This window comes from Pygocentrus nattereri, chromosome 30, assembly GCF_015220715.1.
Source record: "Pygocentrus nattereri isolate fPygNat1 chromosome 30, fPygNat1.pri, whole genome shotgun sequence".
In the NCBI taxonomy this organism is placed as follows: domain Eukaryota; kingdom Metazoa; phylum Chordata; class Actinopteri; order Characiformes; family Serrasalmidae; genus Pygocentrus; species Pygocentrus nattereri.
Genome location: NC_051240.1, coordinates 20,215,132 through 20,240,359, shown reverse-complemented (window position 1 = coordinate 20,240,359; position 25,228 = coordinate 20,215,132). Strand labels below are relative to the sequence as shown.

The 25,228-nt window shown below is 38.5% G+C and overlaps 1 protein-coding gene across 1 annotated transcript in view; it reads left to right on the top strand.

The window, feature by feature from the left end:
* The first annotated feature begins 2,845 nt into the window (after window positions 1–2,845).
* Window positions 2,846–25,228, top strand: part of col5a2b (collagen, type V, alpha 2b) — a 41,955-nt gene continuing 19,572 nt past the window's right edge. The window contains exons 1-22 of the mRNA XM_017722244.2: window positions 2,846–3,053; window positions 14,326–14,538; window positions 16,515–16,531; window positions 16,627–16,659; window positions 16,765–16,797; window positions 16,884–16,937; window positions 17,367–17,459; window positions 18,629–18,706; window positions 18,893–18,937; window positions 19,050–19,103; window positions 19,281–19,334; window positions 22,182–22,235; window positions 22,330–22,383; window positions 23,010–23,063; window positions 23,181–23,225; window positions 23,394–23,447; window positions 23,532–23,576; window positions 23,683–23,736; window positions 24,219–24,317; window positions 24,403–24,447; window positions 24,593–24,691; window positions 25,004–25,057. Of these exons, the coding sequence (XP_017577733.1) occupies window positions 2,960–3,053; window positions 14,326–14,538; window positions 16,515–16,531; window positions 16,627–16,659; window positions 16,765–16,797; window positions 16,884–16,937; window positions 17,367–17,459; window positions 18,629–18,706; window positions 18,893–18,937; window positions 19,050–19,103; window positions 19,281–19,334; window positions 22,182–22,235; window positions 22,330–22,383; window positions 23,010–23,063; window positions 23,181–23,225; window positions 23,394–23,447; window positions 23,532–23,576; window positions 23,683–23,736; window positions 24,219–24,317; window positions 24,403–24,447; window positions 24,593–24,691; window positions 25,004–25,057 (1,425 nt within the window). The 5' untranslated portion in view covers window positions 2,846–2,959. The remainder of the gene's footprint in view (window positions 3,054–14,325; window positions 14,539–16,514; window positions 16,532–16,626; window positions 16,660–16,764; window positions 16,798–16,883; window positions 16,938–17,366; window positions 17,460–18,628; window positions 18,707–18,892; window positions 18,938–19,049; window positions 19,104–19,280; window positions 19,335–22,181; window positions 22,236–22,329; window positions 22,384–23,009; window positions 23,064–23,180; window positions 23,226–23,393; window positions 23,448–23,531; window positions 23,577–23,682; window positions 23,737–24,218; window positions 24,318–24,402; window positions 24,448–24,592; window positions 24,692–25,003; window positions 25,058–25,228) is intronic.

The following is a 25,228-nucleotide window of genomic DNA, read 5'->3' as shown; positions in this document are numbered from 1 at the left end:
ATAAATAAATAAATGTAGTATAGTCGCGTCTTCAGAGTCTGACCAAATCGGCTGTCGGTCAAATGTGATCTTAAAAGTGTCTGTTTTCTGTTTGTGGCAAAGTAAGAAGTGAAAAACGTTCAAATGGCTTGAGCGTCTCCTACAGCTGTCAAAGCTGTTGCTTAGCAACGGTGTCTCAGTGGAGTGATACAGTGTTTGTGAAAAAACGTGATGTTAGGGTGAAATAACAGCACGGTTACGCTTCTCAAACAATCAGCTTGCGTGGCCGTAAATAACTGTTGCATAAAGGCAACTATTCTCTTGTCTGATTGGTTGTCCTGTGCTGTGCTTTACTCAAACAGAAGTCCAGACTAAAAGACTCCATATAATTTTTGTGTTAATGGGTGAGGCTAAATATGACAGAGCATGTAAATGAGTTAGTTCTTGTGACAAAAACACTAAAATCAAAACTTTAAGGTGTAATTTCCATAAGTGGACTGTATGGACTTGGTGTGAGTGGCACATTTTGGAACTTTACCAATGTGCACACAAGATATCACATTTTTATTTGAATAAAGCAAGCAAAATACAGGTTTCCATGCCTTTAACATGTGAAACATTGGTCTGTAGGATGACTAACAGCATAATTATACAGGGCCTGCTCCAAAAAATCTGGTAAACTTATCTATTTTGGCTTCATTTCGCTGTATAGTCATTAAACAGGCCAGCTATGTCTCAATGCCACTGTGCTGGAGCAACGATGAGGATTCCACATTGTGGCAAAATGCCCCATACAAAGTGGGGTAAAATCCCCCAAACTATCATAAAAATGGCTGTTAGAATAGGTGCAGATACATATTATTGGCAGCGCTACTATTTAGCCAGCATACCTGTTGGCCACACACGATCTGACCCAGGATTCCACTGATGTGAAGTCTGAGCCCACACAATACACAGCTGATTGCTTTTCTCCCCTTGCTTTTTCATGAACTTATTCAATCTGCCAGAATCCTTGTCTCCAGAGGCAGGTGATAAATCTACTTCAGTTATCATCTCTCACACAGCTGTTTACAGCATCTCTAGGTGCTGAGGAACGGAGGCCTACCCCTAAACAGTAAAACAGCTGGTTAGGCCATGGAGAAAACTCTAGGAAATGTGTGCTGCGTTCCTAAACACTTCATCATAAGATCCAAATTTGGAGGTTGGCAGTGGAATCTGGAGAAGCCTGCGAGGCATATTTAACAACAAGTGCAGCTTATTTTTCAAAATTTCTGCATAAATTGATGGTTAAGATGTAAATAAAGCCATTCAGAGGTCTGAAGTGACGTACATGATTGAACCATCAAATGCATTTAGAATCAGCCACTGGTCACCTGTTAGCCAAAACACATCACTAACACTATTAGGAACCAGTTTTTTTCCAGCAGGGGTGTTCAGTGCCTCTGAAAGTTACCTCACAGAACGCTTTAAATTGTTGTGAACATGTAGCTGATGTTCTGAGATAAAGTTTTGGCAATTGCTCCCCCCAAAAAACAAATTTTTTTTTCAGTGATTACCAACATATCGCTCCTGTCGGAAGAAAACCTTGCATCTTTAATTTTGAAAAAGCAAAAACAGCACAAAATGACTTGGATCAACATCTGGTTCTATTGACTTACATGAAAAGTAAAGCATTTTATTTTCATTCTCCTGTAACGTTGTCATTTTGGCGATACAAGGTTTTGTTCTGACAGCAGCGATATATAAAAGACCAAAACACGTACGCGGCCGTTTTGGACAGCAAAATAAAATTGCTATATGTGCGTTTTGCGACCCCTGGTTCTTATGGCCACCATTATGAGTAACATTGAGTCGGTACGTTTCTCTACAGTTAATCATTTCACATCAAACCACGTTGAATGACTCAATTATACAAAAGGTTTGAAAAATCAGTGGAATTGTTCTTTAAGCCTGAGCCAGGATTAAAAGCTTTCAAAGGTGAACCACCTAATAATTTAGTCAAATACTATAAAGTTTATGTCTTAAAGAAAATTAGCTGACTAAAAAGGCACTTTACTAGAAGTGATATTTTGATAATTTCATGATGTTGCTCCTCACGTGACTGAGGTGCCCTTGAGCAAGGCACCTAACCCCCAACTGTTCCCAGGGCGCTGTGGACAGGGCTGCCCACCGCTCCGGGCAAGTGTGCTCACCAGTGTGTGTCTTCACTAGTGTGTATGTGGTCTAAGGATGAGTCAGATTGCGGAGGTGAAATTACCCCATTGTGGGACTAATAAGGGTCACTTAAGCTCAATCTACTTATAACTTTGATATACCCATTTTAAAAAGATAGTTCTTGAAAGGTCCTTCAGTAAAGGCAATGGTTCTATGTAAATCCATGAGTTCTATATAGGACCATTTCATGCTTAGCTCTTCGCATGGTGAAGTGGTTCTTCAGACTGATGCAGGATGTGTTGTGCATGATTCTGTTTAGCCCCCTTTTGGAAAATGGTTCTATATAGCACCAAAAAGGGTTCTTCCAATGTTACAAGCTTGACATAACAACGCAACAATAGCAGAACCCTATTTGGTGCTAAGAACCATTTTAAGCATGAAATGGTTCTATATAGTACTCATGGTTCTAGATAGATTCACTGCCTTCACCAAAGGACCTCTGAAGAACCGTCTTTTTAAAGCGAGCAGCCTTCATTTTCGCATTTTGTCAGATTTCAAGGCTCGTGTTTCTCCACAAGCCATTTTCCTCCAGATGCTATTTTAGCCTTAGCTGCCTGATGAAAGGCTTCGAGGGCAGAAGTGGGCGGGCCACGCCTGCACGAGCTGCCACGAGCGCGCGCCAGTGGCAGAGTCTGGCTGGTGGCTGCCCAGTTCTCGGTTTAGAGGGGGCACAGCTTCTGGATGCTAAAGACCTCACGCCGGTAAACAGTAGCCGGTCACCCCTCCTGCCCTCTCCGCTGGACCCCGGCGGACTGCTGTGGTGAAAATGACCGGGACTCTCAGGATAAGCGTGTGGCTCGCGCTCGCCGTGGTCCAGGTGTCGCTGGTCCAGGTGACATGCCAGGATGCTCCTAAGACCGGTGAGTGACTCTTACTGCGGATTCTGTGATTTGAGGCTAATGACGCGCTGTTTTCCTCACCGATTTGAATATAATGGTGCTGCTGAATTGTTCAACGCTGGACAATTAAATAATGACCAGTGAAGTCACACCTGGACTACGTCACAGGTCTTGGCTCGGGTGTCTTTTCCAGTGACATGAGCCCAGACCTCCAGGTCTCTGTGGACTTCTACTGTGTGACCTTTATTGAAGAGTTAGCCTCAAATATAGCTCAGGGCTCTGTTGGTAGAGGCCATCAAACACTGAAGTTTTTATAGTGTAGAATTAACAGCTAAGTGTTTATTTGTGTTGAGCTGGATTTAAATAAGCACGACGGTTGTTAATAACACAGTTTTAGAGTTAATTATACGCCAGAAGAGCTAATTGTAGGTGCTTAATCGGCGCTGTAGGTGTTCAGATGTTGGAAACGTTGCTGTGTAAGTTCAGGACACAGCTTGAAATACAACACAGGATTTGAAATCACTGATCATGATGTTGCATGTGAAACTGTGTAATGTATTCAGTTCAGCAAAATCCTCAGTGTGAGGAAATTAACACAAACAGTTCATGTATTAAAGGGGAATTCCAGTGATTTTTAAAAATATCTGAGTAATTAAACAACTGAGATGTAAATAATGCCATTTGGTTTGGGGTTAATGGGAAGTACACCATTGTTGAGAAACTTTGCAAGTCAGAATTGTTCAGAGCGGTGGTCATAGGAACCCGACATCCGAAGAGAAAGTTACAACATTAAATATAAACAATAAACATGAATATGCTGCCTGATGTCTTAGACGTTGTTGACAATATCTTTGAGAGACAGTTTTGGCCTAAAATAAATATTTTTAAAACTCTATTAATAGTGCAGAGACACAAGCTCTGTGTTGTAAGGAAAAATAGTCCCCAAAGAAAACAAGTTTTTCAGATTTACCTCTGTTTACCATTATCTGTGTTGCATATAAAACATGTGTTGGTTGACTGGTCATTTTTGGATTGTCAATAAAATGGATATTTGCATTGTGGACGTCACATGTCCATCACTACCACTGTAAAGACAAGAAGAGTCAGTAAGTATATATACAGTGGACTGTTTCACATGAAACCACCTGAATGACTTTGCTTCCATCTCAATGACTGACTTACACAGAAATTCTCCTTCTTTAGTGTTAACTTCTCTCCTACAATGTCCATTTGTATCCAGCTGGACACATGTAAACACTGTAGGCGTTAATTCAACATTGAGGTTTCTGCTGTGTATAAATTTCCCAAATAAAACTTTGTATTTATTGCATTTGCATTTTATAGATGCAGGCCATGTATTTCTTGGGGCCTTAAAACATAATTCTTTTATTTTTTTAATTTACCAAGTCAGCAAAACGTGACATCATGAACTTAAACATGTGTAGATCCCAGGTACCTTTACTGCTCTTTTATATGTGTACTAGGTTGCACACATTACATTTATGCTGCTTTGTTTATGTTCTAAATCAAGTCTGTGGCTTTCAGGCTAATATTTTTACAGGTACACACACCCCATCCAGCTAAGTTGTGAAGTGTCACCACACAGGAAGTTACCCAGCAGGATCTGAAAATAGCACCTCGCTTCAGGATTGGGAATTCATTTATTTAAAAAAACCATTATGATTTAAAGTGTTTTACTAGGAGGGGCTGTCCAAATGGCATGACTGGCTGAGGTGAATGTTTATGCACAGAGACACTTCTGAAAGTGTCAAGAGCTTCCATAATGCTTCTCTGAAGAAAGCGGTTTTCCGTCTATCCCAGTCTACAGCTTGGTGCTATTTGAGAGCGAGCTTCTACAGGGAATGAGAGGTTTCACATGGCCGTGTTTAATGATGTGAGGGTTCCATGATGACTGCTGTGGGCCACCAATTTTGGTCAGTGTACTTCCCAAAGGACAGTGTCCGGGCACACCCTGTCATACAGTGTACTGTGTGAATTTATGCTGAATTCTCTTATGTGCACTAATGTCATGTCAACCCACTGATTCTTGTGACATGCCAGGAAATCATAACTAACTGATTGTGTCAGTGAAGTGCTGTTTACACCTGATTCTGTGCTTTGCTTTTAGTGTTATGGTGGGATCAGTGTTAAATCCCTGCATGCTGTGGTGTGAAATCAGTAATGAGCTCAGAGCATCATGAATGCCCTCCCTCAGTAATTATGCCTGACAGAGAAACGTCACGACTGTCGCAGGATCCAGCTTGTAATGTTTTATGAGGGGCAGGAAACTGTCAATCATAGCCATCAATAAACTCTGTTGTGTCTGAGGTGTGTCATATGGTACACAGAGGCAGTAAGACAGTTGCTTAGCTCTGTATATGAAAAGCAGCTACATTCTTTAAAAGTATTTAATGTATACTCTAAAATGGTGAGGATATTTATGTTAAGCTTCAGACGGAGGGTGTGTCGTCTCTTTCTGACAGAAATAAAAGTTGCCCGCAAAGCAGAAGTTAAGCTGAACGTATAATAGAGGGTTCTGTGGTTTGCCTAAAATAACGTCTGTGCTCTCCCACTAAATTGGTACTTGTAGTTTTCTTTTTTTCCCCCAGAAAAAGACACTGGGTCAGATATGCTTTAGGCCGACTAAAGCAGGTGGCTTTTGGGTATATGCTTTATCAGGGCATCAGATTATTTATCAGGGCATTCCAGTCAAAATGATGTTGAATGGCTAAACAATACAGAGGAAATAACAACCATGGAATGCCCGGCAGACCAGCAAAACTGTCACCATTGAATAAACAGCACTTCAAGCTTCCATCTTTGAGGGAGAGGAGAAATTAAAGCTCCACTCTTACTACAGAGTGGGTTTGCAGAAGTGGCTAAAGGCCTTCTCTGTTCGTTATGCAAACCCACGGTGGTTCTAAGAGAACTTCCATATGGTTCTCCTGTTTCCACTCAGTCATTAAATGCACCTGCACTTTTGGAACGTCTCTAAGATGCACTTAGAAATGAATCCACACTAAACAGTCCCTCCTAATTTAGTCACCGAAGCCCCCTGAGATCTTACAATTTCTTGTATCTAGAATCCAACAACAAAAGCATCTGCTTTTGGCACAACTGTGTGTAGCTCATCATTGGTTGATGACAGCAAGACCCCCCTTGAGCAACTGCTGAGACAAGCATGGTGTGTAATCACCTCAATTTACTCTCTGATCTGTCGTCTGAGTGTGCACGACTGCCAGTCTGAGAGTATCAGCATCTGGCGATGAGCCTTAAAATCACAGACAAGCACAGCATACATGTTTAAAAAGAGACAGGGAGAAAGCCAGGCTGTCATCTTCCTCCGTTTGTGTGTTTTTTATGAAACCATGAATTATATGCTTCTGGCATCAGGATGTTTGTGGTGAGAGCGCTATAATCTACGAACAAAAGGCCAAAGGCTCACTTTCACACACTGAAAGTTCAGCATGCTTCAGAGTGTTGTGAGGTGCCTCCATGATATTACTGCCCTTTCATTAACAGAGAGAAACTTTAAATCTTTAATTTAGACTTTTTCTGTGGCGTAGGAGTAATTCAGAATGTAAAATGTTGTATAATTTCTGTCGATATATTTCTATTGTACATAATTCAATATTTATGGAAACCTAGCAGTTGTGAAGAAGGTATTTGCTTTTACAGATCTTTGACTAGGCGCTGTTGCCTCACAGCAAGAAGGGCCTGGGTTCGATTCCCTGGCCCGGTGACCAGGGTCCTTTCTGTGTGGAGTTTGCATTTTCTTCCCATGTCTGCGAGCATTTCCTCCGGGTACTCCATTTCCTTCCACAGTCCAAAGACATGCAGTCAGGCCAATCGGACATGGTAAATTGCCCCTGGGTGTGTGCATGTGTATGTCTGTCTGCCCTGCGATGGACTGGTGACCTGTCCAGGGTGTATCCTGCCTTCCGCCCAATGACTGCTGGGATAGGCACCAGCACCCCCCCGCAACCCTACGGGAGAAGCGGCTTAGAGAGAGAGAAAGATCTTTGATACGATACTGTGAAGAAAAGTTGTTTTAATTAGAGCGAATCTTATTTGCAGTTTTGCATAGGATAGATCATTTTTTGTAATCTGGATGGAGCTAAAGTAATGTGAGAGGATTGATGAGACTTGAGGATTGATGTTGTTCTTTATAAGTAGGGTTTATAGAGGGGGAATGCAGGGGGATGGTATTGTCAGACAGAATATCATGCTACTTGCCAACCTTTCTATCCTACCCCTCTGAATTAACCCCTTAACATTCCAAGCTTGTTACATGTAAAAGCTTATTATTCATTAACTACATGGACTTCAGTGGAAACTAATGGCGCTTTTCTTAGGTTATAGAAGTGTGTAATAAATGTTTGGGCCTGCCTACTTTGGCTTGGTTAAGGATTAATGTTAAATCAAGGGTCAAGGGGTGAAATGGGTGGCCAAATATATGTTAACAATGTCTGAAATGTGGAGTTATATATTCCCTGTTTGAGCGACCAGTGATCTGTTCTGTGACCAAGTGTGAGTGACAAGATAACCGTGCTGCCTACAGCGAACTCGCTTCTATCCTAACATCCTAACAAGCTTTAGCAGCAATAGATCACATCTGCTCCTCACAACTACAGCACTGTTACAGCGCTCAGTCATATTTTAGCATAAGTGCATCCCCAAGCAACAAAAGTAGAAGAAGAGGGTTCATGCAAATCACAGCCCTGATTTAAATAAAAGTAAACTGAAGATCCTGCATGTGTGGCATTGGCAAGTAGGAGAATGTCTTTCCAGGCTAGCTGTTTTTAGCACCTGGCTAACTGTCACTCGCAGAGCACAGCGTATTGATGTTACTGCAGATCAAAGAACACAAAAAGCACAGACTTCAGTTTAAACGTCCCTAAAAGGAGGACTCTGTTTGTCTGGTGAGGGAGCTACAGACTGCAGTTAATGCTTTAACACAGCGAGTGTCAGATATATTGCGGTTCATCCCTCAAACTGCTATGAGAGAACAGAGAAATCCAGTTGTCTGCTAGCTGGTGTTTGAATACTGTGATGTGCTCTGACATGGATGTGGTGGGACTGATGGCAGTAAGGCGGTGTGATCCATCACTTCTGTTTTCTTTCCTTATTTATGAATATTACAAAAATTGTGGCCAAGCTTTTCCAGCTGGTAAAAACAGCTCACCAGAAACTTTCTCCCACTGTCTCATGACAGACTGGTGAAATGTTCCACTGTTTGGCGAGTGTTTGTCATGTTCTGACTGTAGAGGATAGTTTAAAATCACTTAGGAGCAGAAATCAGCCTTCAAACTAGTGACTTGACATTTATTGCAATATGTTTCTATAAATATTTATCATGATAACGTTTTTAGCCATATCGGCCGGCCCTAGTTTGAAGGGTCTATGTTGGTAGGTTGCCATGATTGGAACAGAGGTATTCCATGGCACTTTGAGGGTCTGCTTACAGGGAAAGAGACAGTTAAATACCATTTAGACTAATATTTCAACACTAAGATGGATCATTGTTCTCCCACTAATAACTAATAGATTACCACAAATAGCTAGTTATATGGGTCACAGTAGATTCAGAACCCAAATTAATGTTTTAACTTTTCTACATCTTAAATATTTTGGCTTTCCTTCTTTTTTTAACCCTTGAGATTACAATGAAGAGTATCTTTTCCATTTTCCTATTTAAGTCGATCATGTCAACCTTGGATCCATTGTTGTTTTGTAGGAAGGTCTGCCGCCATCTCTTTTCTAATTATGAAAAGTTAACAGTTTTTAACAAGTATATATCTAGAAATTGGCATGAATATCAACAAGATACATCATCAGAAATGATTGCTCCACTCATCACTTTTTAAATGTATATATATATATATTTTAAAGATCCTCTGAACTTAACATGTGTGTTTGTTGCTTGCTTATTAATGGGGTGTAAAAAATGAAGAGAAATTATACATTAAGTCAAAGATATACTTGATTAAAAGTAAAAACGTATCTACACTTAAATATATTTATATATGGGCATACTTATAGTTTTATAGTTTGGTCTTTTAACTGACATGGACTTTAAACTAGAATCCTTTTGCTTTGAGTGACCTTAATTATGTTTATTTTATTAAAACAAATGATTGAACATTCCACTTTGTCACTACTTAAACAATCATAACACAAATGAAACTTTACTTAATGTTTCAGCAGTGAATGTTTCAGTAGTGAATGTTTCAGCAGTGAATGTTTCAGCAGTGAATGTTTCAGCAGTGAATGTTTCAGTAGTGAATGTTTCAGCAGTGAATGTTTCAGTAGTGAATGTTTCAGCACTGAATGTTTCAGCACTGAATGTTTCAGTAGTGAATGTTTCAGCAGTGAATGTTTCAGCAGTGAATGTTTCAGTAGTGAATGTTTCAGCAGTGAATGTTTCAGCAGTGAATGTTTCAGTAGTGAATGTTTCAGTAGTGAATGTTTCAGCAGTGAATGTTTCAGTAGTGAATGTTTCAGCAGTGAATGTTTCAGTAGTGAATGTTTCAGTAGTGAATGTTTCAGCAGTGAATGTTTCAGCAGTGAATGTTTCAGTAGTGAATGTTTCAACAGTGAATGTTTCAGTAGTGAATGTTTCAGTAGTGAATGTTTCAGCAGTGAATGTTTCAGCAGTGAATGTTTCAATAGTGAATGTTTCAGCAGTGAATGTTTCAGTAGTGAATGTTTCAGTAGTGAATGTTTCAGCAGTGAATGTTTCAGTAGTGAATGTTTCAGTAGTGAATGTTTCAGTAGTGAATGTTTCAGTAGTTAATGTTTCAGCAGTGAATGTTTCAGCACTGAATGTTTCAGTAGTTAATGTTTCAGCAGTGAATGTTTCAGCGGTGAATGTTTCAGCAGTGAATGTTGCATCAGTGAATGTTTCAGTAGTGAATGTTTCAGTAGTGAATGTTTCAGCAGTGAATGTTTCAGTAGTGAATGTTTCAGCAGTGAATGTTTCAGCAGTGAATGTTTCAGTAGGGAATGTTTCAGTAGTGAATGTTTCAGTAGTGAATGTTTCAGCGGTGAATGTTTCAGCAGTGAATGTTTCAGTAGTGAATGTTTCAGCAGTGAATGTTTCAGCAGTGAATGTTTCAGTAGTGAATGTTTCAGCAGTGAATGTTTCAGCAGTGAATGTTTCAGTAGTGAATGTTTCAGCAGTGAATGTTTCAGCAGTGAATGTTTCAGTAGTGAATGTTTCAGCAGTGAATGTTTCAGCAGTGAATGTTTCAGTAGTGAATGTTTCAGCAGTGAATGTTTCAGTAGTGAATGTTGCATCAGTGAATGTTTCAGTAGTGAATGTTTCAATAGTGAATGTTTCAGTAGTGAATGTTTCAGCAGTGAATGTTTCAGTAGTGAATGTTTCAGCAGTGAATGTTTCAGTAGTGAATGTTTCAGCAGTGAATGTTTCAGTAGTGAATGTTGCATCAGTGAATGTTTCAGTAGTGAATGTTTCAATAGTGAATGTTTCAGTAGTGAATGTTTCAGCAGTGAATGTTTCAGCAGTGACAATTTTAGCTTATTTTTTTAACAAAACTCAAAACACTAGCCAGTATGTGACTTGAAAACTAAGCTTCGAACAGTTGTAGACACAGTATTTTGTAACAAAAAAAGTTGTTTTGACTGCAAAAATAGTAGTGACAATGTCAGTAGTGACAATTATTAGTGTTACACTCTGATGTTCAGACTTTGGGACATGTTTACTTCAAAACAATGAGCTCTTAACTGCTCACACTGTGGCCACGAGGGCCACTTCCTGCTCTAAAATGTAGGTCTGTAGCTAAAATATGGTTCCACCTATGGACCTAAGTGTTTTTTTTTATTTAAGAATTAAATATACAATAAATGTAAATGTATTAACTTCACTTTAAATGAAAAAGAATCCTAATAAAACTTGAAATAAATTTGAAATTCACAAATTAAATTTCAAGAGCCGTCTCCTAATAAGAAATACTATAATCCTTGTAAATATCTAAGGTCTGAAGCTTGTGGACCTCCTGTAGATGTGTTAGATCAGGGGTCTGCGACTCGAATGTTAAGAAGACCCATTTTGTCCTTTCAACAAAGATCAAACCACCTTGGGAGCCACATATCTGTAAATATGTCTCAGTCTGTGCTGATGTCCTACTATAGAATAAAAAAGCGCTGATTTACTTTGCTCTATTGTAAGGTTTAGCTTAGCTATAGCCTATTTTCTTGCATCTCCGACAGGAAACTTTTCCTCAAAAGAAGGAAAATTTCTTTTAAAACGTCTCTTAATGTTCAACATTTTTTACGAGGCTGAATTCAGCTTCTCGTGTGCCAGCTTCTTTTTCAGATTTTTCCATTCCACCTTAAATGGGGCCAGAATGTAACTGCTGTACCGATGGAAGTGGAACGAGAACATTTGAAGTCCATTGGGCTTCAAATTATTGATGTCCATCTTAAATCTCTCTGTTTGCTGTTTCATTAGCTACTACCCAGGTGAGATTCTTGCGGTGGTCAGCAGTCTGCATGCCAACCTTGAGGGTGTAAGGTTAGTGAATTAGTGGTCATTTACTGCAAAGGTGGATTATTTTATTCATACCTAGATACGTAATTCTGCCGTGGAGCCACAGCAGGGCAGTAAAAGAGTTGCATGTTGCTGACCCCTGAGTTAGACCAATCAGAAGCAACCTTCAGTGTTCAAGCCTCAAGCCAAAAGAAAGTGGATGTGCTGGTCATCCTTCCAAAAAACATCCCTCATTTTATAGAACATAATCACAATTTAAGTTGCAGTGACTATATTAGTCTTTAAAATCACAATTAGAGATTCAGTCCTACTTTGAAGGTCTAAATGAAAATATAAATTAGGTTTTTCCGCTTGAGAACATAATACATTAATCCCAATAGCCTCTAAGAAGTGACTCAATAAAGTGATGGTGAGGTACAACACTCACAGGTCAGTCATATACTTGGGCTCTTGACTCCCTCCTCTTGGCAAACCCCTTTTAAAGGCAAAGGCTGTTCTGAATGGCTGAAGCTTTGATGTGGTTCGCTATAGGGAGCAAACTGTCCTGAATTACTAAGCTCACATTGGCAGTATGGCTGGCTCACCAGCTGCAGACGTTAATTACAGGGTGTGGCAGGTGATTTGGGTGCTGATTTAAAGATGGAAGGATGAGGGACAGAAAGAGCAAACAGCCTTGGATTACTTTCATGAGTCTAGCACTCTGTCAGGTAGTCATAACCAGGCTCAAGCTACCAGTTCTAATGATATACTGCAGTAGGATAGATTGAGGTTATTTGGGACACTTTAAAAGCTCCTGTTTATTTCAGTGATGCTCTTTAAAGGAGCAAAAGAAAATGTAGAAAATTAAATAGAATGAAATAATGACTTTATCATTCAGGGCTTGTGTGTTACCCAAAACATTGCCCCTTTTAACTTTAACCACCCAATAAAACCCAGTTATACCTTTCAAAAGTTTGAAATCAGTATATATTCAGTATTCACTGTGTTCACTATTATATTCATTAATATAAAGCTCAGACTTATAGTCCAAACATTAAACAGTAATGCTACGTAATTTTTTCTATAGAAATATAACAAACTCATTGAAAAAAGCTGTGTGTAATATGTCTGGTGAAATGATTTCTGTGAGTATTAGTGCTGTTTTTAAACATTTTCAGTATATTCAGAATATAAAAACTGGAATATCTTGCATTCTAGAGGAGGAAATGTTCATTCATCCCTGAATGTCAGTCATTGAGGGCAAGAAATGTTGGCACAAACAAGGACATTTTACAAAATATGCAAAAGCCTGAATGTACAGTGTTAACTGAATTAAAATATGCCATGTTAAGTGGTGAGCTGCACAGTTTTTAAATGTACATTTGTAAAATTTGTTATTTGACTTTATATTTAAACTTGCGATTTCCCCCTATTTACTCATTTTAAACATGCCTTTGTCCTGATTTCTGATACTAATACAACCCAATTGCCAGCAAGCACTGTTGCTAGCTGATCAGCTGTATTTACACTGAATGATGATGGGTGGTTTATGTGATTGAGCATTTAAACAGTCCTGTGAACAACTCTTCTGCCAATTCTTTCAGAGTACACTGTGCGGAAGCTATAGGAGGACAGCCCTCATCTCAGTATTCTAAAATAGTTTCCCTCAGAACAGGATCATGTGTAAGAAATAAGCTTACCAGCTGCTCTGAAAGATGGTATTTAACCTAAGCCCTGATTATAGACCACCTTTTTGTACATTAATCCTTACCGTAACCACTAAGTACAGATAAAGCTGCAGACGAGGCATTAGATGAGTCACTGTCTTTGATTCCTGACTGCCCTCTTGTGGTTACTCAGTGGTGTTGGACTTAATGTTGATCCCAGTAAGGGCTCGCCCAGTTTCAGACAGAGCATGTCTGTTGTAGCTGATAATACTGGAAACTGACTTACATCTTTCTTAGAAAGCTTGACATAGTATAAGTGCAGCACTACATGTTTTCATAGACTAAATGCTTTTTGTGTAATCCTTTTATTATTAAGTAGTTATAGTGATTTGTAGTTGAATCTTTCATTTTAAAAGTAATCAACCCAAACCTAAAGGGGAATTCCTGTAATGTTTCAAAATGATTGCATAAGTCAGCGGATTAAGATTTAAACAAAGTTATTCAGTGTGGTTTGACATGGTTTCTTTGTAGAGAACTTTATCGACTTTACAGCAGTGGTGATAAAAACAGCACGGATGTAGCTACCCCTGCACATGGCTTTTTTACATAAAATATTAATGATAGTAAAATCATGTTTTTAGTTTGTTTTGCCTTACAGTGAACGCCATCCAACAAGAGTGGTTTATATTATGTTTTAGGATGGAAAACAATGTAAAAGCTTATCTCAAAACTATTGAAAAACAGTGTTTGAGGACATAGGCAACATATTTTATGTAAAAGCTTTCTGTGGGGTAGTTTTAGTATTAAATGCTTCGGCTTTGTAGCTTCCATCACCACCACTGTGAACAATTCTGACCTGACAAGTTTCTCTAGAATGGAGCATTTCATGTCAATCCACTCTGACTGACTTTGTGTCTACATTAATGATGTCAGAATGTTTGACAATTAAGCTGAATTCTGCTTTAATAACATATATCATATAAATTAAGCACTGCCAGCATTTTGAGAATTGCTCCATGGGCTCATAGGCTACACAGTCTTAATAAAATACTGCAGAGGTTTTCATTTTCAGTGCACTTTATCTACATGTCTGGCCTGTATCTGACTGTACTCCTCTCTTACTTTCTCATCCCAGAGGACAAAAACAGCTGTACGGAGGAAGGTGTGACGTATTTGAACAACGACATCTGGAAGCCGGAGCCATGCAGGCTGTGTGTGTGTGATACGGGCCGGGTCATCTGTGAGGAGATCCGCTGTGAGGAACTGAAGGGCTGTGAGCAGCTCACCATCCCAGAGGGAGAGTGCTGCCCTGTGTGCGAGAAATTTGCCAGTGCTCATGGACGCATTGGTGAGTGACACTCAAGGTGCCCTCTAGAGGGCAGCATTGAGTTACGTTTTAAATCCTCCCAGAAAGCACGGCCCCTAACTTTACTGTACGTCATTAGTCTCCAAACCTGGTCCTGGAGAGCTACCTTTCTGCAGAGCCCGATTTCAACCACAAAATTCCACACCTGCTCCACCTAATCAATGTCTCAAGTCCCTGATTGTCAAATGTATTAGAGTTAAGTAAGCGGTGGGGTAGCTTATTCAAGAGAGGTTGGATCCAAACTCAGCAGGACAGTAGCTCTCCAGGATCACAGTTGGAGACCCTTACCCCACACCTAGTTATAACCCTAACCAATCACACCCTGCAAATAACCTGTCCATGTGACGTGGCTGCCAGACCTGGTGGAGAGTTCAGTCTCAGCACTTACCTAAAACAATGAATCCAGTTAACATCTTAATCTGCAAAGGTATTCATATATATATTCCAGCACGTCAATTCCTCATTCTCATGAGTTCATAACTTACATATTAGTCCTATACTATGTACTAGAGATCGCACCCATCAACATAAAATGCTGGATCGGATATTTTTAAAAAAAGAAGAAAGTGAGCCACTCCTGTAAGTCTAGCCTAAAATAGCTTTGTATTTCTTCCAGTGGGGTAGGAATCATCTGCCTTGATCCAGAAAGCATATTGTAACACAATTGTAATGTCTGTTTTGTCACTTCACTTTACTTCCCTCTGCACTACAAAAAATGGAGTTGTCATGGTACAAAAGATTTTTTGAATTTAGATTTTTGCTCTGCTCAGAATTAGAAATTTTGAGAACTCCAATATTTTTAGGTTAAAACAATATTTTTTACTGTGTGGGTATAAACCTTAAGGTACAGAAGAACTTGTTTAGCAAGAGCTTTTTTCCTCTGCCATCCAGTCTAGATACTCTTTACCCACTGTACAGTATTACAATATAAATAATCTCTTTAATATTGTTCTATTATCTTCAACATGGTAATCTTCTTGTTTTTGGAAAGTGATGATATGGTGGAGTATGGCTTTACCTTGGAAATATTTAGTATATTTTTGTGTTTGGATTTTACATGTTACGTGTTGCTGTATGAAGGACCAGGCAAAGAATTTTCATATTCAATGAACTCTAAGCTAAAGTAAACAATAGAAGAGTGTTTCAGTTGAGCATGGTAAATTTTCAGATGCTCATCTTAAGGAAACAGTTTGACAAAAATAATGAATGCACGTAATTTTCCACCTAAGATAATGTTACTTGCAAACACTAGAAGTCACCCAAATCCATTCTGTAAATGCAGCCAGTCAGTTTAGGTCACACAGGCTTATTGATGTGTTTAGGACACTGTATGACGTACTGTGAATTATTAAAATGAACAGAAATTCACTGTGTAGTGGAACTCAGTGTAAAGCCATTTTATACAGCAGGTGTTATGCCGGATTTTAACTCTTTGTGTGCACACACACCACACGGCATATGGGCACTAAATTACATTTGTGATTCTGTTGTTCTGTTTACAAGTAATTACTTGTCTTGAATTTAAAACTTTCAATCATGCTTAATCACATCTGGAGTGATTGGAAAATTATGGAAATTAGATTTGTCGAAGAACTGTTGCTTTAAGTGAATTGCTTGGAAAAGAACAAGTGATATTGTGTCATCTGTACCAGTTAAAAATCAATTCATATTAATTAGTCAATAATAAGTCTGAGGAAAGCTGCAGGTTGAGACGTTTAATGATGTTCAGGAATGGTCTAGATTCTAGATTCAAGATAAATCAAGACTCTAGATTTATACCTCTCCAAGAATGGTCTGTTCTGCACAATCCCCAACTTTAACTAAGTATTTCCTGAGGAATGACACAGTAGTTAGGCCACCTTTTGCAACATCTACTGTAGTGACTTGTTTTATTTCACTCATTGATGGAATATATGTGTCTTATTTTTCTAAACTTTCCATTTGCTTTATTTTTTCAGAGATAATAGCATTCCAGGTACGTGAATGCCAAAATCTTGTTTTTTATTCTGCTATTGTTAATGTTACATGCTGCCTTTAGCTGAAAATTATTCTCCTGATATTCATTTTAAGGGTCAAAAAGGAGAGCCAGGTGATATTCCTTATGTGAGTATGTGGAGAACAGTTAAGCTCTTTAAGAAGAATACATGGTAAATTGGCTGCAGCCCTCTAAGTGCTGCACATTTCAACTCTGTCTATGTTATTTTTCAGATTGTGGGAGTACCTGGTCGACCTGGACCAATGGTGAGAACATTTCAGGCCCTCCACTTGTTTCATTTAACATTTGCTATTTTTCTGTAATAATCTGTTTCTCTTTAATGTTTTCACAGGGCCCCCCAGGGCCAGAAGGACGTCCAGGCTATCCAGGCAGTAAAGGAAGAAAAGTACGTAGAGATCATCATTTTATCCTTTGCACACTGCTTTGACATCACTGATTCACTTACATGAATATTGAAGTTAATGCTTTAATAATACATTAACATGATTAGTTATTAACAGCATTTTCCTATTTTGCCCCTTTAAATCATCAAGTAATTGTGCAGGTTGCACACTGTTTGTTGCTATGTTAGCAAAGTGGAGACTCTCCACTCGAACTTTTGCTGCAACAGAAATCTAAGCTGTGTGAATGACAGTGAGCAGCTAAGGTGAAAGAGTTTTAAACTGGAACAGTTGGCAGTTTGTGTATTTGTGCATATATATACACTAATTGTTTGAAACATGCAGGCACTGTTGCTCTCACTGGATGTTGGTGATGAAAATTGGAAACTGGAAACAGTTGCCCTGCTGCACTGATGCTCTTCTCTCCTATTAAGGGTGTGGCAGGTCCTCCTGGTTTTGATGGGGAACCAGGTATACCAGGAAAACCAGGTGAAGCTGGGCCCGCAGGACAGCCTTCATTACCAGGGGTGAGTGTTTTACCTCTTTGTAATGGGTAATTCAATTTTCATCATCAGTATCATTTTTGTTTTTATAGTGCCTTTCCTATCATGACAAACTTAGAACATGAACACAGAAAACCTAAACCAATTCATTTTCATTTCCATTTAAATGTTTGGAATCACTTTTATATTTATATTAAATGTTTTGTTCATTTAGATGTCATAAAGACAAACTAATATATATACATTATAAATTAGCGACCAAAAGGTATCTTTAGATATTGTATTCAATGTTTCAAGTATTTAGAGATCAAAATTGTATTAAATGTTAAATAATGTAATGTAATTGTCCATTTACAATAATTTTTGTCAGGTTTTCTTACTCAAGATTTAATCATCACTTCTGAAACATGAGACATTCTGGTTATTAAGTTTATGTTAACTTTATTCTTGATGATGTGCAGCTTTCTGGATCCTTTCATATCATCATATACAACTAATTACCACAACTTATTATTCTGTTTACATCTGAAAGATTGCTTTATAGCTTCCTACTAATTATTTGAAACTGTAAATTATAAATTACACAGGTCTTGCATATTAGAATCGTCCTGCATATTTTCCTGTTTTGTTTTACTGAAAAAATTGATTTCAAATGCTACTGTAACAAAAAGCTGAAATGGAATTTGTGAGGATTTACAAACAATTCAAAATGATTGCAGGAAGTGGTTTTATAAATAGAATGAATGCAGCCATAGTGTAGGGTATTGTCTTATTGCCTACAGACACTCTGAATACAAGGCCCTTCATATTTTGTTCAGCTAAAAAAACAAATGAGGCTATGAAACCTGCAGTGTTATTCTGAAATATGCCAAGAGCCTCCCTTTCACACCATATTAAACGTGTCTAAATCACTTGGTAAATGACTGCGGGCAGCAGTTTGTGTTGGTTTGTTTTATATAGTCTTGGTTTGGAACACTAGCATGGAGTTACCATCTGGCAGGGACAATTAGAAAAGTGCAGCAGAACTGCCACAGAAAGTAGCACACAACTTGAATATCAGAGTCCCGAATATATCGTTTTCAATATGCAGTTTATTTAAAGGCTCTAGTTTGTCATCATGTAGCAAGTCGTGCCAAGTTAAGAGTGACTGTATTGCATCTGAATGGTAGAAAATCCAGTGTATTGTTTTGCAGAGTCAGTTTGCCTCTCAGATGGCCTCAGGATTCCATGATAGCAAGTTGGGGATGGCAGGATTAGTCTCAGGATCTCCGGTAAGACCAGTGTTGCTATAATCAGTGAAGATGATTATAATTTTGCATTGCATAAGGATTGTAATTAGATGATTGAGGTCAGACATTATATTGTTTTGGCATATCAAATTCAGCTTGATTTAGCATGATTAATTGTCACTCAGGCCTGAAAAGCTATTCAAGGATTATTTATCTGTTAATTATTAGGGTGAAGCAGGACCAAGAGGACATCCAGGACCAGCAGGTCCACCAGTAAGTCCAAGATCTATCAGTAACTTAGATCTCCAGACCTTTTTGGGAGTTTATATTATATCTAGACCGTTGGCAGTGCACCAAAGTTTTCTGTTCCCTGTGTGTCTCGCAGGGCCCTACTGGAGCACAGGGAGTCCCAGGAGATGCGGGTGATCCTGGACCTATGGTAAGAGATTAAGATAGCTGATATCTAGCACACCTGCTGACCAGTTTGAATATTGGTACTTGGTATTTCAGTTGAATGAGTAAATCAACGAAAAACATACCTTAAAAAGTAGAGGTTGAAAAGTGTTGCGGTTAAAGAAAGTTATGAATATATTAACAAACTTATTTTTCTTAACAGGGTTCTCATGGTCCAAGAGGCCCAGATGGTCCTTCTGGAAAACCTGGTCTGGATGTAAGTAGAACAAACAGCTTTCGTACCCACATCACCACCAAATCTAATCTCTCATTATTGGGAGGTTTTCAACAGAGAAATAATGTTTATTTTATTCTTTGAAAAATAAAGATGCCAAAGGTTACATTCACATTAGCAGGTTGAAGTGGCACAAATCCAATTTTTTGCCCTAATGTGACTCAGATCTGATGTTTCTGTGTGGACACGCAAATCTGATCTTTTTAAATCTGACCTGAGCCACTTTCATATGTTGTCCTAGACTTCGATTTGTGGCCATGGAGCCTTAATGTGATGCTCAGATCAGAATTCATGTGATTTTTTTCCACTGAGCGTGCGCCATCATTCAGTGTCACCATGGCTGCAGCGCTGAACAGTAGCTATAAACGGTGGAAAAGCAACACATCTCACCTTTTCCACCTTTGACTCGTTCTAATAATGAACAGCCGAGAGCTGATCAGAGTAAATCATCTCCACAGGGAAGGCTCGTTCTGACCAGTAGTCTGTTTGCTGATGATGCATGTGACGCACATGATTCATTCACATGACATTACCATATGGGTCATTTCAGGAGGCCGGTTTGTTCACATTAATGACAGGTTTGAATCACATATCTAAACGAGTGTGAATGATGTCAGAGAGACAGGATTTGAGCAAAAAATTGTATTTAAGAAATGAGGCTTGTAATGTGAACGTAGCTAAAAAGAGCTATCTGGAGCAACACAAGAAGCATTCAGTGGAAGTTTCTTTAAAGGGCTGTGTTTGTAAATGAAGAGTGTGAGTGTTTAAAAGGGATGTTTTTCCCAATCTGATCTGAGTACTTTAATATTCAGGATAAGCCAATGCCTAGCCAATATTTGTATTTTCATAGATAATACAGCCATTGAATTTAGATCAAATATAATAGTGTAGCATTGTGTAACGTGGAACGAGGAGGCGGACGCACGTGCTGAGATAAGCGAGATTCATTAAGGGCAAATCCAAAATCAGGGTCGAGATGGTCCAGGGTCATAGAGCCAACACGGATTGCACGAGAGTTAGACATGACGAGAAACACGAACAAATCCTATTCACCAAACAACTATTCAAACACTTCTGCCAACATACATCAAACAAACAGCACGATCAAACAAAGACCAGTAACCAGACTTAACTTAAATACACAGGGCTTAAATACATAAGGGTAACGAGGGACAGGTGCACACACAGGTGGAGACAATCAGGGGTGGAGTCATGAAACGAGGGGGCAGGACTAGAAAACCAAAACAAATACACATGGACTGGGAGTGGCCAATCGTGACACAGTGAATGCTGTAAAATTACTTCATTTTTTTGTCTGCATAATGTGACACTTTTAATTGAAGACAATTTGGAATTCTTTTACTGAAATTACAACTTTGTGGGGTGTTTAATATTGACTTACGATCCAGTTTTATTTTAGCAGCTACCTTATGCACATTTAGAACACTGGAATTGCAAATTTTATGTTTTGTTTTTTCCAATAATAGTCAACTTTCCCTCTTACAGATATTTGCATAATTTTGTGAACATCTCAAAACAGGTTGTGGATAATACTTGGTAATACAGTGCAAACAGGAAACAAAGGATTGGATGTGCATTGGACTTATTTTACCCAGTACTCAATAATTTAGCATTCCTAGATCGGGGGTGTCCAGTCTTATCCCCAAAGTGCTGGTGTAGCTGCAGGTTTGAGTTACAACAAAGCAGCACCTGTAAAAAACACCTGATGGAACATCTCACTGCTAATTAGGTTAATTGTCAACAGGTCAGTAACATGTTTGGGTATTAAAAGAGCATCTCAGAGAGGCTGAGTCTGTCAGACGTAAAGTTGGGGAGGGGTTCACCACTCTGTGACTGTGTGGGCAAATAGTGCAACAATATAAGAATACTGATTCTCAATGTAAAAAAAAAACAAAGAACTCTGGGATTTCATCATCATTAAAAGATTCAGAGCATCCAGAGAATTCTCTGTATTTTAAGGACAAGGTTGAAAACCAGTACTGGCTGGTCGTGATCTTCAGGCCATCAGGCATCGCTAGAAAAAGACATGATTCTCTAGTGTGTATCGTTGCATGGGCTCAGGAACACTTCTGAAAACCACTGTCAGTGAACACAGTGTGTTGCTGCATCCACAGATGCAAGATAAAACCCATACAGATGTCTTTTTCAGGGAAGGCCTTGCTTAGTGCTGGGCGATATAACCTCAAATCAATATAATGATTAATTGAACATTTTACCTTGATTATAATTAATAGATATAGTATTTACAGTTATGTATTAAATATTTTTAACAATTAAAATTAAAGCATACTTAAAATGAAAACTTCTTATGAAAAAAGGCACGTTACATTTAAGTTCCCTAAAAAAGTAAAAGATAAATAAATTGCATTTTTTGCAAACAAAATAAATTATTTGAAACATTAGCATGTAGAAAAAAGAAAATAACTTGTATCTCTTGTAAATAAATATTATTTTAAGTAGAGCAATGTGAAAAGAATGAATGGGTGGGAGTCATGTGACAACACACACTGTATAGTATGTTTTTTAGAGGACAGTACGTGAACACACATAGCAGGAAAAGGATTAACAGAATTTAAAAAAGTGAAAAACAAGAAATAATGACATGGGCGTCAGTTAGAGGTCCTGAATGTTGGTTTTGATTAATTTTCGATTAATTACCCAGCCCTAGCCTTATTTTAGCAAGACAATGCCAAACCGGAGAAAAAAGTCCGGAACGTGCTGCTGGCGTAAAATTCAAAATGGTCCACAGGTCCATACACATCCATACCTCTCCATAACACTGACATGAGACTCTTCCTTTTGTGTCAGGGTGAACCTGGACCTCCAGGAAAAGCTGGAGAAGTTGGATTTCCAGGCTCTCCAGTAAGTTTATCCCATTACATCACAAGGCAGAGCTTAGTGCATTTGTGCATGAAAGCTCAGAACTATTCCTAACAGTATGATTTTTTGTTTTCAGGGTTCCAGAGGGTTTCCAGGATTACCAGGTCAACCAGGAATGAAAGGCATCAGGGTGAGCTATAGGCATTCTTGACTTCTAATAACCCATAGCTTTTGAACTGGTCACAGTTTTGCTTAAAAAGACATTACTTTTGGTTTGTTATGGTATTCAGGTGTTATTATTTAATAACATTTAATGCTACACAATAATTTGTGTTTACATTTGATTTACATTTGGTATCAACAGGTTCAAGTCTTCTGGCTTTTTCCTTTTGTTTCAATGTCAAGAAATTAAAAAAACATGTAAAAGATGTTTTTTCTTTCTACAAAACAGATCTGTTCACACAACAATACATTTGCAGCAAATTGAAATCCACATAAAATATGCCCTCTTATATTTCTCTGAACACAAACAGGCCAACCTACTGTCTCTGCTTGTTTCATTGAGCTATGATTGAGAATGAATTAGTATAAAACTGCATGTTCTTTTTATTGCTGGCAATAACTGGGACTTCTAACTGTAATTGTTGTAGTTCAGAGAATTTTAAACCTTTTAAAGCTGTGCTGCTTTTCAGGGTGAATGGTTAATTACTGTAAACCACATATTGAACTAAATGCTTGTTTGACAGACTCCCTTGACTGAATAAATAATGCTGGTGCAGAAGTTTTGAAAATTGTTGGATCTTTTCATTGTTTCAGGGACACCCTGGCTCACAGGGCCCAAAAGGAGAGCTAGGTGCTGTTGGATCAAAGGTCAGATACATACTACTTATTCTTAATACCTAGTTTAATGCACAGGATGCTGTATCCTTATGAACTCTCTTTTGTAAGAAGTGTATTTTCTGCTGAAGTGTGCCTGTGTCATTTCAGGGTGGATCAGGTGTGCCTGGGTCAATGGGGCCTGTTGGTGAACGGGTAAATACCATAATAACTTATAATATGGTTTTGATTGGTATAAATTTATTGTAAATGGAAATTTGTTCACAAAATGATATCGTTATTGTGCAGTATAATCGAAGTACTATTATCCTTTAATTTTTTTTTTTAACTTTTCTCATGTTCAGTAATTATACACTTTTACAGGGTCCACCTGGGATGCCTGGAGAAAGGGGTCGGATTGGCCCTACCGGACCTGTGGTAAGATAACATAGTCTTTAATGTATAGTATATTATTTATTAATGCTCTTTGTTTGAAAGAGATTCTGTATGTTTTCATTGTAGGGAAGACGTGGTATTGCAGGAAATGTTGGGAAACCAGGCCCATTGGTACGTAAATTGCTTCTTCAGTTCTACCTCTTAGATAAAAGTCAGATGTTAAAGACAATGCAACAGTTATGATTTGTCCACAGTTGGTTGTTTTTACTACTTACAGGGCCCCATCGGAATCACAGGAGCTCCAGGTTTTCCAGGTAGCCCAGGAGCGAAGGTTAGCACGCTGACATTCCTTTCTGAAAATTCTAATATTGGTAATTTTATTCAACTCACCCAGTCAAGACTGGTGAGTTGCACTGAAAGTTTAATGAGCATTTGAAAGTGCAGAATCACATCATATTAATAATTGTAGTTCAGTAATAATTTATACAGTCTAGATTGAAATGTTAGAAACTAGACATAAAAAGTGTAAATCGGTGGTTTATGTTTTGGGAACAATAGAAAATGGTAGCATGGTTAAAATGTTAGTAATAATGAAGTGTAACTCTGTAGCAGGTTTTTGGAAACATTACTATAACTGTGATCTTGATCAGCAGGATTTGCTTTGATTTAGTTACTGTTTCTCAGACGTGAGCATTCTGGGTATTCCTTTCACAACAGTTTTTATAAATTATGTTAAACCTCTAAAATATTGACATATTAGAATCAAACAAATGTGAATGTTCAGGTGCGATTTTGTTTACTATAATAATGCAGGGTCAGGCAGGAGCCACAGGCCCCCGAGGCACCAGTGGACCACAGGGCCCCAGAGGAGAAGCAGGACGTTTAGGCTTGCCTGGAGCTCGAGGCATCCAGGTTTGCCTTGTTTCTGCTGTTCTTATAAACTTGTTCATAAGTGTGTTCTGACATATTGATGACTATGACATGTTGTCATTTCCAGGGACCAGCAGGTACAGATGGTGCTCCTGGACCCAGAGGGCCATCAGTAAGTTCTCACCTCTCATCCAGCAAAGCTGCCCTTTTCATTAATGAAACTGTAAAGTTATGTTCTTAAAGTTCATAGTCATGTTTTGATTATTGGCATTTTTGAATGTTCCATATGTGACTGATTTCTGTGATATCTCCTGTAGGGGATACCCGGCGTGCAGGGTCCAGTTGGACTTATCGGTCAGCCTGGCCCACCTGGACCACAGGGAACTACTGGACCTGCTGGGATCAAAGGTCAATTGGTAATGACATTTTCCTTACTTTTTTGAAATAAATATTGAAATAAGAATTCAGTGTTCTGTGTGAAAGTTTCGATGTTTGAAAGATTCTGTTTAATATACGGAAACTGAGCTTCAAACAGCCCATTTTAAGTTCATCACAACCAAAATTGTTCAATAAACACACATTTGAAGTCACACCTTTTGTTTTTTGCATATGTTTATGATTGCTGGCTTTGTTTTTCTGAAGACTTACTAATCTAAATTAATTGCAAGCAACACTTCTATAATATATCACATAAGACAATACAGATATCTGTATTTGTGTGTTCTTAGGGTGACGTGGGCTCCCCTGGGTTCAAAGGAGAGTCTGGACTAAAAGGAGAAGCTGTGAGTTTTGTTAATTTTTCCTTTCTGAGCTTTTGTTAATTTTTTTAAAGTATTCATTTCTGAATAGTCTAGGGCATTTGTTAAAGCCAGTTATTCACCCCGATGTGCAAGATGCTAGTAAGAGCGAATGTAAATGGCGAATCAACTGCAGTAACTGATTCAGTTGGTACT